Raw genomic sequence first — 15,733 nt, forward strand, 5'->3', positions numbered from 1 at the left:
TATGGATCTATTTGAATTTTTTATTCCTTCTTGACAAATTTTGGTAATAGACACTATTCTAGAAAACTGTCCCTTTTCTCTTGTTTGTTTGTTTGTTTGTAAAATTGACTTTATCTATAGTTCTGTTACTTTTCCCTTTCTAATATTATTTGTGCTTTTTCTATTTCATATTAATTAAATTTAACAGTGCTTTATTACTATATTCAAAGAACCACCTTTTGATTTAACTACTCTTTTTTATTGTGACTTTGTTTTTTTATTTCATTAATTTGTGCCCTTAATGTCATTATTCTATTTCTTCTTCTTCTTCTTTTTATATTTTTTAAATTTATCTTTATTATTGAAAGTATTACAGATGTTCTTCCTTTTTTTACCCCATTGACTCTCTCCTCCTTACACTCCCCTACCTCCTACACTATTGTCTGTGTCCATTGGTTATGCATTATTCCATTCCTTCTTTTTCCTTTGGGTTTAGTGTGTCACCTTCTACTAACTTTGTAAGTTGAATGCTTAGCTCATGAATTTTCTTTATCTATTTTTTTTCTCATTTGTGAGTTTAAGGCTAAAAAAAACCCCTTTCAAGTGCTACTTTAGTTGTATTCTTCAAGTATTAAGATTCAATTTAGGCCACAGGGTCATAAATATTTTATAATTTTAATTGATTTCTTCTTTTACTGTCTTATTTAGTTACAAGTGTGTTTTTAATTTTACAAATATATTGGCTTTAAAATGTATTTTTTCTTATTGTTGTGAAATCTGTTGCTTTGTGGTCGGAAAAAGTAATTGTATGATAAAGATTATTTGATATCTTATGAAGCACTATTTTTTTCCATGTATTTCGGGGTCAATTTTGATTCATGGGACAAATATTCCATGTGTTTTTGAAAAGAACATACATTCATTGCTCACTGAGTACAAAGTCCATTACATTAAACTTTTTAACTCTTTTGTTCAAATCTTCTCTATCTTTTCTAATTTTTAGAATATATAATTTATCAGTTTCTAAAAGAAGTGAGTTAAAATCTGTCATTATAACTATTGATTTATCAATTTCTCCTTGTGATTCTGATTGTTTCTATCATATATTTTGACACTATATCCCTTCTGAAGTGTGAACAGTTCAGGACTATTAAATCTACTAAATTAAACTTCTTTGCTCATCTTCTTTATCCCCAATTATGCTTTTGGCTTTGAAGTAAATTTTTCCTAATAATAATACTATTATCTCTTCTTTTTTTGTATTAGTATTTGTCTGGTGTATCTTCTTATACCTTCACCTCTGATCCTTCTGCACTGTGTGTTAGATGTGACTCTTATAACAGCACATAATTAGGTTTTGTTTGTTTTTTAAAATTCAGTCAGAATCTCTAACTTTCAACTGGAAAGTTTAATCTTGTGTGATATTTGTGCTTACATATAGCACTATATCATGTTTACTTTTTAGACTGATTTTTTTTCACCTTTTCCCTGCTTTTACTTCTACTTATGATACTGATAAAGTTTTCTCTATTTGCTTATTTCCACGTCTACTAGATCCATTTCCATTCATTTTGTGGTTACCCAAAATTTATACATGCAGACTTGAACTAACAAAGTCTAAAATGATACTTCCTAAGGAATAGAGGAAACTAAGAAAGCATTCATTTCTCTTTTTTCAGCTTCTATATTTTCTTGTTCAGTGTTTTAGTTTTACCCTGTTGTTAAATATTTCCCCATATTAGTATTCATTTTTATTACCTTTTTTAAAAAATGTTTTTATTGATATTTTACAGAGAGAGATAGAAACATCTATGTGAAACAGATACATCCATCGGCTGCCTCCTACACGCCCTGCACTGGGGATCAAACCTGCAACCTAGGCATGTGCCCAGACCGGGAATCAAATTGGGACTTCTCAGTCCATTGGAAGATGCTGAATCCACTGAGCCACACTGGCCAGGCTACCTTTTTTTTTTTTTTTTAACAATACACGTAAATTTTAATTAAACAATATATTTACCTATTTCCTTCCTCATCATTATTTCTTGCTTGCCAGCCTTTCCTTCTGGATACAGTTTCCTTCTTGCTGAAGTATATCCTTTCATAGTTCTTTCAACAATGTGGTAAACCCAGTTTTTATCAAAAAATGTATTTAGTTAAGCAGAGAGTTCTGGGGTTCATAGTTATTTTCTCTCAACACTTTCAGGATACTCTCTCCTCCTTCTGGAATTTATTGCTGCTGATCTGAAGTTGTCAATTTAGTACTGCTCCCTTGTATCTTTTTCTACGCACACTCTTTGAGCTGCTCACTTTGTCTTTAATGCTAGGCAGTAATATCACAATGCATATTTGTTCTCATTTATTTCTTAGATCAATTCACATTACTTGATTTATTTTTATCTGCTTTTTTAATAAAGGAGATTGAAAGTTGATTTAACTACCATGGTGTATATAAAGGTCTGTAAACTGTGATTCTTTCATTCTAATATATTGAAAGTATTATTTCCCTTGAGGCTCCAAAACTGTTTACTTTGCTTAGCATTGACTATTTACTTCTTTTAATACAAATCTATAACCAAGTCTGACGAAGAAAATATTGGGTAGGTAATGAATCTAGCTCTCTATATTTTCTTCAGGTTATGACCCTGAAAAATAAGCACTTAAAGCATTCTTTTCCCCGATTTTCCTTTGGAAGTCTAATGTTCTTTTAATTATAACAGAATTTTGTTATTTCTTATAATTATTAGATATTCAAAGAATGACTGTAAAGACACTTGAGTGGAGCCTGATTTTAGCTGAATACAACACAGAGAGAACAAATTCAAGTTGCAACACAAGGAGCTTACTCTAACTACAAGTAAAATTGTCCACAAACTGAAGACCTATAAAGGGCAATTATGAATTCTCCTAAATTAAAAAGAAATACTCTTTATTTCCTTTTATATATCAAGGAATGAATAAACAATAGTCATAACCACCATAAAAATATTACCAGATCATCTGAAAAGAGTCTAAAATAAAGCTCTGGGCCTACTAAATATTATTCTTAATCTTTCTTATTATTCTTTTAAAATAGCTTCATGCCAAGTGTGACTCTGTAAGAAAATTTTATAAGCCAATGTTTTATAATCACTTCCAAACAGATATGCAGAATCTTAGTACAGATGCAAGATGCTCGTTTTGTTGGAATTGGGCGGCAGGGGATGCCTACAGCACGGAGAGTTCCCGTGCAAACTCTGTAATGATTGAGAACACTAACCCAGAAAACACGTGAACCTGGAGTTCAAATCTCAAACGCACGTTCACTTATTATCACTATGTGACTTGAGCCAATTGTTGTTGTTATGCCCAAATAAGAAAAGTTCTAAAAACTTAACACAAGGCCAAAATAGCTACATATTCAGAGCAATACTTTTTCCAGACTATCAATTAAACTTCTGTTACTATTTCAGCAAAGGTGCAGAAGCTTGAACTCAGTGAGACAGGAGGATGTCGTTACCTGGAAAGGCAGGCTTTGGTGACAGCACCGTGGAGATTTTCATTAGGGTACTGTGACAGCCGACGAGAAATCCGCAGCAGCTGTCTGGTAGAAAGCGATGTTGCCAATGACTGTGCCTATTAAAAGGCAAAGACAGCCTGTTAAGAGTCTTGTTTCAACTTGCTGCCAAGTCCCTTTAGATAGGTATCACAGCAGAATTCATTATTCCTGAAGGACAAGGCCAGACTTAAAATAAATATGGACTGTTAATGAATTACAAATAAAAATAAACAGAAACCAATTAACATTGAAAACATTCTCGAAGATAGTTTTTTAAATTATAAACCACTTAATTTTAATCCAATTAAAGTGTTTTTATTGTACTAAATGCTGTATATACATGTCTTTTGGGGGAAGTGGAAGTTAAACAGAGGAAGGCTATAACAATACAGGCCGTACTGGACTTAAATATAGCCCTTATGTATAATTAACTACTAAAAATTTTTTTTCTGTTTACACAAAACTGAACTGTTAAGATATCCTGAAAATGCTTAGAGCTTTAAGTAAATCTATGGCTTTTGAAATACAGAAGAAAAAAAAAGATTAATGGGCAATTTAGGCTGCTGACCACACAGATGTCAACGAGTTTGTCACTTGGGTGGTAGCTTGCTGTTCAGAATCCTTCCCCTATACTGTCAGAATAACTTTACTTGTTTTCTTATATTTCTCCAAATCCCAATAGTAGAGTTGCTAGTACAGAACTTAGGACATGTAAACACCAATAAATATTTGCTGACTTGAATTTTAACTTATCTTGGCAGAAGGCATAATATAATAGTAAAGTTTATAAGATTCGAAATCAGCCAAATCAGGCTCCCATTTATTAGCTATGTGACCTTGAGAAATTTCTTCTCTTCAAGCCTCAGTTTCCTCATCTTAATTATTATTATTATTATTATTATTATTATTTTGGTAAGTCCTCACCTGAGGATATTTTTTCCATTGATTTTTTTAGAGAGAGTGGGAGGGAGGGAGGGCTGAGGAGAGAGAGAGAGAAAGAAACATGGATGAGAGAGAGAGAGAGATATACATCGATTGGTTGCCTCCTGCACAAGCCCTGACCAGGGCCCGGATCAAACTTGCAACCCAGATATGTTACCTTGACTGGAGCTCTAACCACTAACCTACTCAGGCCAGGGCTGTTTCTTTGTCTCTAAAATGGCAATAATAATGCCTTCATCTTTAAGCTTATGAGGATTAAATTATAAAATTATTCTAAAGCACATAGTGTAGGTCAGATACATATGCGTGCATAATAAATAGCAGTAATTATTATTAAAAGTCAGCTTCTTTCAAATGAAAAAAATGTCTAACACAAGAAAAGGCTGTGACTTGTACATTAGAATGAATTTAATAAATCAGATTATTACTGGCCTAATTCCTAACTTAGATCACTAACATTAGGAGACAAAGGTTTTTCCCTAAAACTCAGTGGAAAGAACTTTTGAAGCAACTGGCTCTTTGGGAGGGCAGAACAGGCCAGGGTGAAATGTCACAGAGAGTGATGAGGGCAGCACAGTGGCCCTGAGCACCTGAGGGAACAGAGAAGGGGACTCTAGGACATTAATAAAGGGTACAAAATGGAGGATGGGAGGATGCAAAAGACATACTACATATTCACTTGCTTCAACATTTCATTTAAGGTAAACTCTACATGTCCCAAGGAAGAAAGAATAAATTGATTTCTCCTTCCTCATGAATTTCATTTCTCTATGAAATCCTGGTTTGCTATTATTAGCATTATATATCATCTATAATATGGATTAAATGACCCTTCGGGGACTAGATTGGGAGTATGACCACCATTTACGACATATCCTTTTTTTCTATTAAAAAACACATGCTAGCCCTGGCCAGTGAGGCTCAGTTGGTTGGGCACCATCTGTGCCCTGAGAGGTCACCAGTTCGATTCCCAGTCAGGGCACATGACCAGGTTGCAGGTTCTTTCCCTGGTAGGGGCCATGCAGGAGGCAGCTGTTCAATGTTTCTCTCTCTCCTTCTTTCTCTAAAAAAAAAAAAAAAAGAAAGAAAGAATAGAAACATATTTTTTCAAATTCTAAGTTTCAAAGAACTGATTTATAAGCAAACATCAGTTCATCATAGTTACGAACAAATTTGCATTCTAGACATGGAGACAATATTTAAATATAAGAAAATGTTGCAATTCAAAATAGCATATAATTTAATGCCAAAATAAGTGGAGCACTTGACAACTGCATAGGGACTTAAAGTGTTCAAGTGGGAGGAAGAAATGCTATGGACAAAAGCATGAATGCAAAAGGAACAAAAATACACGCAGAACATGAGGAAACCAGCCCAGTTTCATCAGAGAGTCCTGTGGGAAGCCTTGCTTCCAAATAACAAAGACCTGTGACTGACACGTGGAGGATTTTAGCCTGGCTCCTAAAGACAGCAGAACTTTTTTTTCTTTCTTTCTTTATTGATTTTAGAGAGAGCGAAAGGGAGAGGGGGAGAGAGAGATAGAAACATCAATGAGAGGGAGAACATTGATTGGCTGCCTCCTGTATACCTCCCACTGGGATCTGGCCCATAATCTAGGCATGTGCCAGGCTTGGGAATCGAACTGGTGACCTCTTGGCGCATGGGTCGATGCTCAACCAGTGAGCCACACTAGCCAGGCAGAACTTTCTTATATGCAAAACAGTAACATGATTTTAGAAAGATTAATCTGGCAGCAGTACGTAGTTGAAAGACAGACAGAACTGAGGCAGGAATCTTCCTACGAAAAGATAAAGTCCTACAGTAAGGTTACTGGCAAACAGAATGAAGGGAAGGGATCAACAAATGTTTCAAAGGACTTGGCAACTAATGGATATGAGAAAGAACTGAGGATAAGATTATTTAAGCCCTTTAGACTGAAAGTATCAGAAGTTAAACATAACTCAGCAATTCCCATCCTTAATACTTGGGACCATGAAAATCCCTACCATAATTACAGAAAATGTTTGATAAATGACTCCAACCTGACTATTCCCATGACAAGAGTCCTATTAAATCATATGGTAACTTTCTAGGGTATAACATTCTAATCTCATCCCAAGCATATCACAGTTCAGGCCTTATATTTCATCCCAGTGATCAGTAAGGATTTCTCATGAATTTGAAGAATACCAACTCTCTCATTTAACATCAGAATGTTTTGCAGTGCCCTGGCCGGTTTGGCTCAGCGGTTAGCGTCGGCCTGCGGTCCAGAGAGACCCAGGTTCGGTTCCGCTAAGGGCACATACTTCGGTTGCAGTTTGTCCCCGGCCCTGGTTGGTCGTGTGGGTGGCAACCACTCGATGTGTCCCTTTCACATTGATGTTTCTCTCTCTCTCTCTCTCTCTCTCTCTTCCTCCTTCCTTCCCTCCCTCCCTCCCACTCTGTCTGAACAAAAAATGGAAAAATGTCCTCAGGTGAGGACTGGAAAAAAAAAAAGTTTTTCAGTAACATCCAATGTTTTAAAAAAGTCAGAATGAAGCTTTTTTAGTGTGGAATAAAGGGTTTTGTTATCTGTACTCTCAACATTAGCCATTAAAAATTGAGAGGTACTCTCTCTTTTTTGCTCAACCCCTACACACACACACACACACACACACCACAACACCCCTCTCCCAGCGTAGCTGTCACCACTTTCTAACTAAGAGTCTGTCTCTATCTGCTTAGTAGTTCAGTTTGTTCATTAAATTCCACATATGAGTGAAATCATATAGTACTTGTCTTTCTCTGACTGGCTTATTTCACTTAGCATAATGTTCTCCAGGTCCATCCATGCTGTCGCAAAGGGTAAAATTTTCTTCCTTCATGGACATGGACAATAATGAGGTGACTGCAAGGGGGGTGGGGGTGGAAGAGGGCATAGAGGGGATAAATGGTGATGGAAAAAATAAAATAAATTTTTTAAATTTGAGAGTGTACTTTAATTGAAAAATCCCTAATATATTTAACATTTATTATGTCAAATTTCCAAAAGAGTAAGTGAGGATGTTAGCACATTCCCTTAGTTACCATGGTTATGCAGTTTAAGAGCACACCTTAAGGATTTTTCATATTAGCATGATTAAAAATAGTACTTCAGCTTGAAGATATAAACATTCTGATCAAAATTATTAAAAATAATTTTTCTCTTACTCCTTTTAAAGAACTATTTCTTTTACAAAAAAATATAACATGTTCTTAGGGAGATGAAACTCTACAGACAATCTATTAGTTAATCATTTATTCATTTCTTCATCAAACACTTAAGTGACTATTATGTGCCAGACCAGACTGAGAAATGGGAATAAAAGAATGAACAAGACCTGGCCTCAAGGAGTTCAAATTCTAATTGGGGATATAAAAATACACTGCGATACAGCTGCAGTAGGTCAATATGAGGAGCATATGCCAAGTGTCATGAAAGCAGACTGGATACAGAGGTTACTTCTGTCCAAGGGGGCTGACACACCCGACAGAACAGGGAACCTGAGTGCAAGTAGACAGAGAGAGACAGCACATTCCAGGCATCATCTAAGGCAGAGACATTCCAGGCATCATCTAAGGCAGAGACATGTGGGTTAAGTGCTGGGCTTAGAAACAACAAGAAGCAGAGGTTGGTGGTGTGAGGGTGCTTCAAGAGAGGCTGTAGAGCCCTGGCCGGTTTGGCTCAGCGGTTAGAGCGTTGGCCTGCGGTCCAGAGAGACCCAGATTCAGTTTCCGCTAAGGGTACGTACCTTGGTTGCAGTTTGTCCCCGGCCCCAGTGGGGGTCGGGGGGAGGCAGCCATTCTATGTGTCCCTTTCACGTCAGTGTTTCTCTCTCTTTCTCTCTTCCTCTCCCTCCCACTCTACCTGAACAAAAATGGAAAAATGTCCTCGGGTGAGGATAAAAAAAAAAGAGAGAGAAGCTGTAGAAAATGAGGCTGGAAAAGCAGCCAGGGTGCACTGACCAGTTTTGCTCAAGGGTTAGAGCATCAGCCCACGGACCAGAGAATCCCAGGGTTGGTTCCCGCTAAGGGCATGTACCTTGGTTGCCATTTGTCCCTGGTCCCGGTTAGGGTTGTACGGGTGGCAACCAGATAATGTGTCTCTCTCACATCGATGCTTCTCTCTCTTCCTCCTTCTCTCCCTCCTGCTCTATCTAAAGATGAATGCAAAAATGTCCTTGGGTCAGGATAAAAAAAAAAGAGAAGCAGTCAGGGTAAGATGGAGCTCGGCAGGCACACTGATCAGGCTATTCTCCAGTCTACAGACAAAGAGAGCCCATCTCTTAACACTTTTAAAGAAGGAGAGAATCTGGAAAATGGATTTGGGAAAGATTACTCCTGAGACAATAGGCAAAAGTCATTCATTCATTTATTTAACAGATATTTGTTGAACATCTATTATGTAGTAGTCAAAGTTCCAGATGCTGAGGATACAGAAGAGACCAAAACAAATAAAACTTCGCCATCCCAGAACTAAAATCAGACTGAGGGAAAGTGGACAATAAAACATGAATAAAACAGCCCATCCAGAGTGGCTCAGCTGGTTGAGTATCATCGTGTACTTCAAGAGGTTACCAGTTTGATTCCCGGTAAGGGCACACGCCTGGGTTGTGGGTTCAATCCCCAGTCGGTACACATGTGGAAGGCAACCAACTGATATTTCTCTTTCATCGATGTTTCTCTCTCTCCTTTCCTCTCTCTAAGCTTGTCCTTGGATAAGAATTTTTTTTTTAAAAAAAGAGTAAAACATATATTGTGTCAAAGGGCAATAAGCCATATGAAAACCTTAAAACAAAGAGGAAGAAATAAAACGAGCAAGATTAAGTGATTCTAAATAGAGTGCTTCAGGAAGGCCTCACTAAATAGGAAACAGATGAATAAACCCAAAAGGAGTGAGAAAGTAAACCCATAGCTACCTTGGAGGAGCAATGAAGGCAGAGAAAACACCAAGTGTCAAGGGCCCTGATGCAGCACTAGTGTATTCAGGGAACAACAAGAAGAATGGTGTAGCTGAAAAGAATGAGTAAGGGGCTAACATAGTGCTGGAAGTCTTAGCCACAGCAATTAAACAAGAATAAAAAATAAAGGGATCCAAATAGAAAAGGAGGAAGTGAAACTATCATTACTCGCAGATGGAATGATACTGTACATAGAAAGTCCTAAAGATTCCATCAAAAGTCTACTAGATTTAATATATGAATTTGGCAAAGTAGCAGGATACAAAATTAACATCCAGAAAACAATGGCATTCTTACACACCAATAATGAACGCTTAGAAAGGAAAACTAAAAAAAAAAATCCCATTTACCATTGCAACAAAAAAATAAAATAAAATACCTAGGAATAAACTTAACCAAGGAGGTAAAAGACCTGTTCTGAGAAAACTCCAGGACACTGAAAAAAAAAAATAGAGGAATATATAAAAAAGTGGAAACATATACCATGTTCATAGATTAGAAGACTCAACATTATTAAAATGTCTATACTACCCAAAGCAATCCACAGATTCAATGCAATCCATATTAAAGTACCAAGAGCATATTTCACAAATCTAGAACAAATACTCCAAAAGTTTATATAGAACCATAGAAGACCCCAAATAGCCACAGCAATCTTGAAAAAGAAGAACAAAGTGAGCAGGATCACAATATCAGCTATCAAGTTAATTACAAAGCCATCGTAATCAAAACAGCCTGGTACTGGCACAAGAACAAGCATACAGATCAATGGAACAGAACAGAGAACCCAGATATTGACCCAAGACAGTATGCACAATTAATAGTCGACAAAGGAGACAAGAGCGTACAATGGAAAAAAGACAGTTTCTTCAATAAGTGGTGTTGGGAAAACTGGACAGCTACATGCAGAAAAATGGAACTAGACCACCAACTTACACCATACACAAGAATAAACTCAAAACAGATAAAAGACTTAAATGTCACTTGTGAATCCATTAAAATCCTAGAAGAAAATGTAGGCATAAAAATCTGAGACATCATACGTAGTGGAATTTTCACCGATATATCACTTAGGGCAGGAGAAACAAAGGAAAAAAATAATAAAGGAGAGTAACCAAACTAAAAAGCTTCTGCACAGCAAAAGAAACAACCATCAAAATGGAAAGGGAACCCACTATATGGGAGCGCATAATTGCCGACAATATGTCAAATAAGGGGTTAATTTCCAAAATATATAGAGTACTCATACAACTCAACAAAAGGAAGACAAACAATCCAATTAAAAATGGGCAGAGGACCTGAATAGACACTTCTCCAAATAAGACATACAAATGGCCAGGAGACATATGAAAAAAATGTTCAACATCTCTAATCATCAGAGAGATGCAAATTAAAACGACTATGAGATATCACCTCACACCTGCCAGAATGGTGGCCATAAACAAATCCTCAAACAACAAGTGCTGGCGAGGGTGTGGAGAACAGGGGTCTCTAGTACACTGCTGGTGGGAATGCAGACTGGTGCAGTCACTCTGGAAAACAATATGGTGTTACCTCAAAAAATTAAAAATGGAACTTCCATTTGACCCAGTGATCACACTTCTAGAAATATATCCTAAAAAGCCTGAAACACCAATCAGGAAGAATATGCACCCCCTATGTTCATAGCAGCACTATTTACAATAGCTAAGATCTGGAAGCAACCCAAGTGCCCATTAGCAGATGAGTGGATAAAAAAGCTGTGATACATTTACACAATGGAATACTATACAGCTGTTAAGAGAGATATCTTACCCTTTGAGACATGGAAGGACCTGGAGAGCATTATTCTAAGCGAAATAAGCCAGTCAGAAAAAGACAAGTTCCACATGATCCCACTTATTTGTGGAATATAATGAATAAAATAAGCTGTCGACCAAAAGAGATCCAGAGTCATGCAAGTAGGATACAAATTAACATACCTCATAGAGATGGGGGTCGAAGGGGTAGGAAGAGATAAACCAAAGAACTTACATGCACATATGCACAACCAATTGACACAGACATTAAGTTGGGGAAAGTAGGAGGGGGTAGGAATGGGAAGGAGGGGGTCAATGGGGAATAATGGGGGACTATATTACTTTCAACAATAAAAATAAAATAAAACTGATATGGGAGCCTACAAAAAAAGATGAGTAAGGGGGAAGTAGTTGGAGATGAGATCTCCTGAGACAGCTAGAAAGTGGTCCCCCCCAAAGATATTCACATCCTGATCCCTGGAACCTGTGAATTTTACCTTATTTGGCAAAGCTGACTCTGCAGATAACATGAAAAGTTTCTGAGACGCGGAGATTATCCTGGATTATCTGGATGGCCACTGAATGCAATTATATGAATCCTTACGGAAGGGAGGCAGAAAAAGATCTGACAGGGATACACAGGAGAGAAAGTGACCTGAAGACCGAGGTGGAGATTGAAGTGACAAGGCCGAGTCAAGGGGGGCCGGCAGCCACCAGAACCTGAGAGAGGCAAGGGATGGGGTCTCCCTTTGCACTTCCAAGAGAATGCGAGCCTGCTGACACCTTGACTTCAGCTCAGTGATTTCCATTTCAAACTTCTGGTGTCCAGAACTGTGAGAAAATAAACTTCTTTTGTCATAAACCACCAATTTATAGTAATTTGTTGTAACTGCCACAGGAAAGACATAGAGGGCCAGGAGAGGAATGGATGATTGGTGAAGAGGGCAGACAAGAGGCAATAACAATATTCTAGTATAAAGATTATGAATCCCAATACCAGTATAATTACTGACCATAGATAAGAGCACAGATTAGACATCAAGATACTAAACTGATGAGATTTGCTTTCAGGTAAAGTAGAAATATTGGGAAAGCAAGGAATCAACAATGATGTCAAGGTTTTTAATTTAGGTAATTTGGTAGACAGGTTATTAATAAAGTCAGGAAATTAAATAAGAAACAGGTTGATATAAAGGGGAAAGATCATTTAGTTCTATATGCCATCTTCATAACGTCCTCATGAGTTACATGGCACTGTTCCCATTTTACAGATGAGAACATTGAGACTCAGAGTTTGACAGTGACAGCCCCAAATCTTTCCAACATACTATCCTAGCATGGAAATACAATTAGAACAAAGAGTCAATCAGAAAAGAGAAGTTAGAAGCTGAATATAAGGATGTGGGCATTATCGTAGAGATGGTACTTCAAGCCATAAGAATAGATGAGATGCTCAGCACAGGAGACAGAAAAAGCAGAGCCGAACTCTGGAAGTATCAAGCACATCTCTAGAGCTAAAGCTGTTTTTTATGATATCAGCCATGAGGAGCTAAAAGAAATGTTAAAATCAATGAAAGAGTAAAACGTATATGCATAGGACAAAGCATAACACAGGAATAAAAATATCAGCTTAAAAAACAAATTTTAAGGCACTGAATTCTAAGAACAAAAAGCAGCAGCCTGTCAGCAATAGAAAATCCAGACTTACCGTTGGATCTTGTGTCTCTCTGAGTTTGTGTGTAAGTGATAACAATTTGTCCAAAGCTTCCAGAGGTGTATTTGGAACCTATTTTTTGAGAGAATTGAGGAAAAACAGAAAGAATGAATTGGGATATCTGATCAATAAGTCAGAAATTAGGGCTACTTAGTAAATAATATTAGAATTACATTTTTATTGCTTTTTAGGGAGAAACATCAATCAGCTACCTCCTGCATGGCCCCTACTAGGAATCGAGCCTGCAACCCGGCATGTGCCCTGAACTAGGAATTGAAGCAACTCTGGTGCTGGGGAAGACACCCAACCAACTTTGCCACACGGGCCAGGGCTAGAATTATATTTTCAGAAAAACGTTTATTACAGTTTACATGTTTAATTCATGGATAAGTTTACTTATTCATCTTCTCGGGAAACACATCCATCCATGCTCCCACCCGTTTCTCTTTAAGAATCAGGTAATTAAACCCAAGCCACCCTTCTCCATTTACAATCCTACCACCGGCATACAACCGAAAGGAGCCGGACTCGAAGCTGGCATACCGTATGCCAGTAAAAACCTTCCATAAATTATCATTTCCTTTTTTGTTAGCTTCAGCGTGATTTTTTAAACTCTAATTTAGGCATTTTCTTACTGAAACCAAACTCCTCCATTTAGCAGAAATCTTACATCTATGTCTTCTAAGTCACATAAGGAATCCTTGCATAAAGAATGCATCTCAAGCTGTCCATTTCTTCAGTGCGTTTAAACTGCATATTCAAGGCACACGACCAGTTTATCAATGAACTCTGAAGAACAGGTGCCCAAATAACACACATCGATTGCCTCAACTGTATCAACTTTAATCTAACTAAATATATAATTAATTATAAGAAAATTTTACTTAAGCAATAACACATTTAAAGTTTTAATTTAAAAAATCAGAAAGAGCTGTTAGAACAACTGGTAGAATGTGGTCATTTCAGAAGTAAACTGTTCAGGGTTTCTTTGGTCATTTAAGTGATTGAAACTTTTTAAAATTCTAAGTTCTATTCAGTACATACTTTATCTTATTTATTCTTTAAATCAATCCAATGATATAAGAAGTAGTATTATCCCCATCTTCAGATAAAAAAATTATCTGAGTAATTTATCCAAGATACAGAAGCTAGTAAGTAGTGAGTTTGGCACTTAAAGGCAAGTTGTTTGTTTTTAAGACGTATGCCCTTATCCACAACCATGCTCACAAGGCCTAAAAAGCTCATTCCGATATTTTAAAGGGGATGAGTATTAAATGTTTATGAAAAATGTTAATTATCTGTGACCTAGAACACCACTATCGAATAGAACTTTCTCTGATGGCGGAACTGTTCTTGACCTTTGCTTTCTAACATGTTAGCCAAAAGCCCCCATGTAGCCACTGACCACTTGAAATATGAATGAGAAACTAAATTTTAAAATTTTACGTCCTGAATATGACATCAAACAGTACAGCTCTAAAAATGCTAAGCACAATGCCTGCTTAAGGCAGACACTGAGGTAAGGGTTACACACACTTCCAGCACCAGACAACTAATCAGGAAAGTACAGGATAGGCTCTATTCCAGTCCTGAGGGGACCAGGGCTCCTTAGCATGTTCTACAGAATCCAAGGAACTAAGATATACTTAACTTCCCTCTACAGTAGAAACTTAAAATAGTCACCTCTGGCTGAATATAAAAGGAAAAGGAATCCCCGAACTGCCTCCACACAAGGAAAAAGAAGAGACAGACTAACCCATGGTTCTCAAAGTGTGGACCCGAGGGACCAGCAGCAACATCAGCATCACCTAAGAACTTTAGAAATGCAAATTCTCATGTACCATATCCCAGACCTAGTGACTCAGCAATCTGCATTCTACCAAGTCCTTCAGATGATTCTGTAAAATATTACCGTTTGAGAAACATTATATGAGGACATTTGGGAGTGAGTGGAGAGAAAAAGCCAAAAATGTCCAATTCTGCTCCAGTAGGAGTAAGAGTGTGTTAAAAAAGAGAGAAAAACTGAAGGCAACAGGCTAGAGCTGGCCTCACTCTTACCATTTCCTTAATCACTTGGATTTCTTCACTTTTGACAAGTGGTTTCATGTGATGGAAAAAGAACATGGTTAAGAATTCTGGCCCCAGCCACTGCTGTGTTGTGCTTCCAATAACAGGGGGCTCTGCCAAGGCGATGATTCTGAAGGAGGGGTGGACAGGAAAAATGGATCTAAAAGAGAAAAAAAAATTACAACATAACTTTTCACATTAGAAATTAGGTCTAGCAAAAGCCTAGATAATAATAAGTCTATAAAGCTGTTAATATAGTCAAAGTTATTATCCAAAGAACAGACTGAAAAAAGTCAGGACATTCTAAGAACCTAAAATTAAAACAAACAAACAAGAAAGAATCACCTTCTGCTGCTATAAGACGTATCATATCCACTGGTGTACTCCATCCCTGGCACAAACCACTGCTTTGGATATGCTATTATGCCTACAATGAATTTTCTCCATTGTCTCGTGAAACAAAATCCAATCTAGTTCATATTCAGTGCATAGGTCCCTTTTCTTAATTCCAAATCACCTCAAAATCTCCTGTCTTGCAAGAAACCCACTCTATGTCAATTTTAGAAGGACCAAGAAGCTTGATTCAAGATGAGGAGACTTTTCACAATAGAACATTTAAGCAGCATAGGAGTTGGATTAAATTTTGATTTGGACCAGCAGTAAGAATACTTAGGTCTTAAAAAGGCAGAAAAAAAATTTAACTGTTATAGAATTTACTCGTTTGTCATTTTATAGG

The 15,733-nt window shown here is 37.1% G+C and overlaps 1 protein-coding gene across 2 annotated transcripts in view; it reads right to left on the reverse strand.

The window, feature by feature from the left end:
- Positions 1–15,733, reverse strand: part of VWA8 (von Willebrand factor A domain containing 8) — a 391,316-nt gene that overhangs the window by 244,314 nt on the left and 131,269 nt on the right. For both annotated transcript variants that reach the window (XM_036249886.1, XM_036249887.1), the window contains exons 15-17: positions 14,989–15,157; positions 12,925–13,002; positions 3,479–3,594 (exon numbers count right to left, since the gene is read on the reverse strand). In XM_036249886.1, coding sequence (XP_036105779.1) covers positions 3,479–3,594; positions 12,925–13,002; positions 14,989–15,157 — 363 coding nt within the window. The remainder of the gene's footprint in view (positions 1–3,478; positions 3,595–12,924; positions 13,003–14,988; positions 15,158–15,733) is intronic.

This window comes from Molossus molossus, unplaced genomic scaffold, assembly GCF_014108415.1.
Source record: "Molossus molossus isolate mMolMol1 unplaced genomic scaffold, mMolMol1.p scaffold_m16_p_9, whole genome shotgun sequence".
In the NCBI taxonomy this organism is placed as follows: domain Eukaryota; kingdom Metazoa; phylum Chordata; class Mammalia; order Chiroptera; family Molossidae; genus Molossus; species Molossus molossus.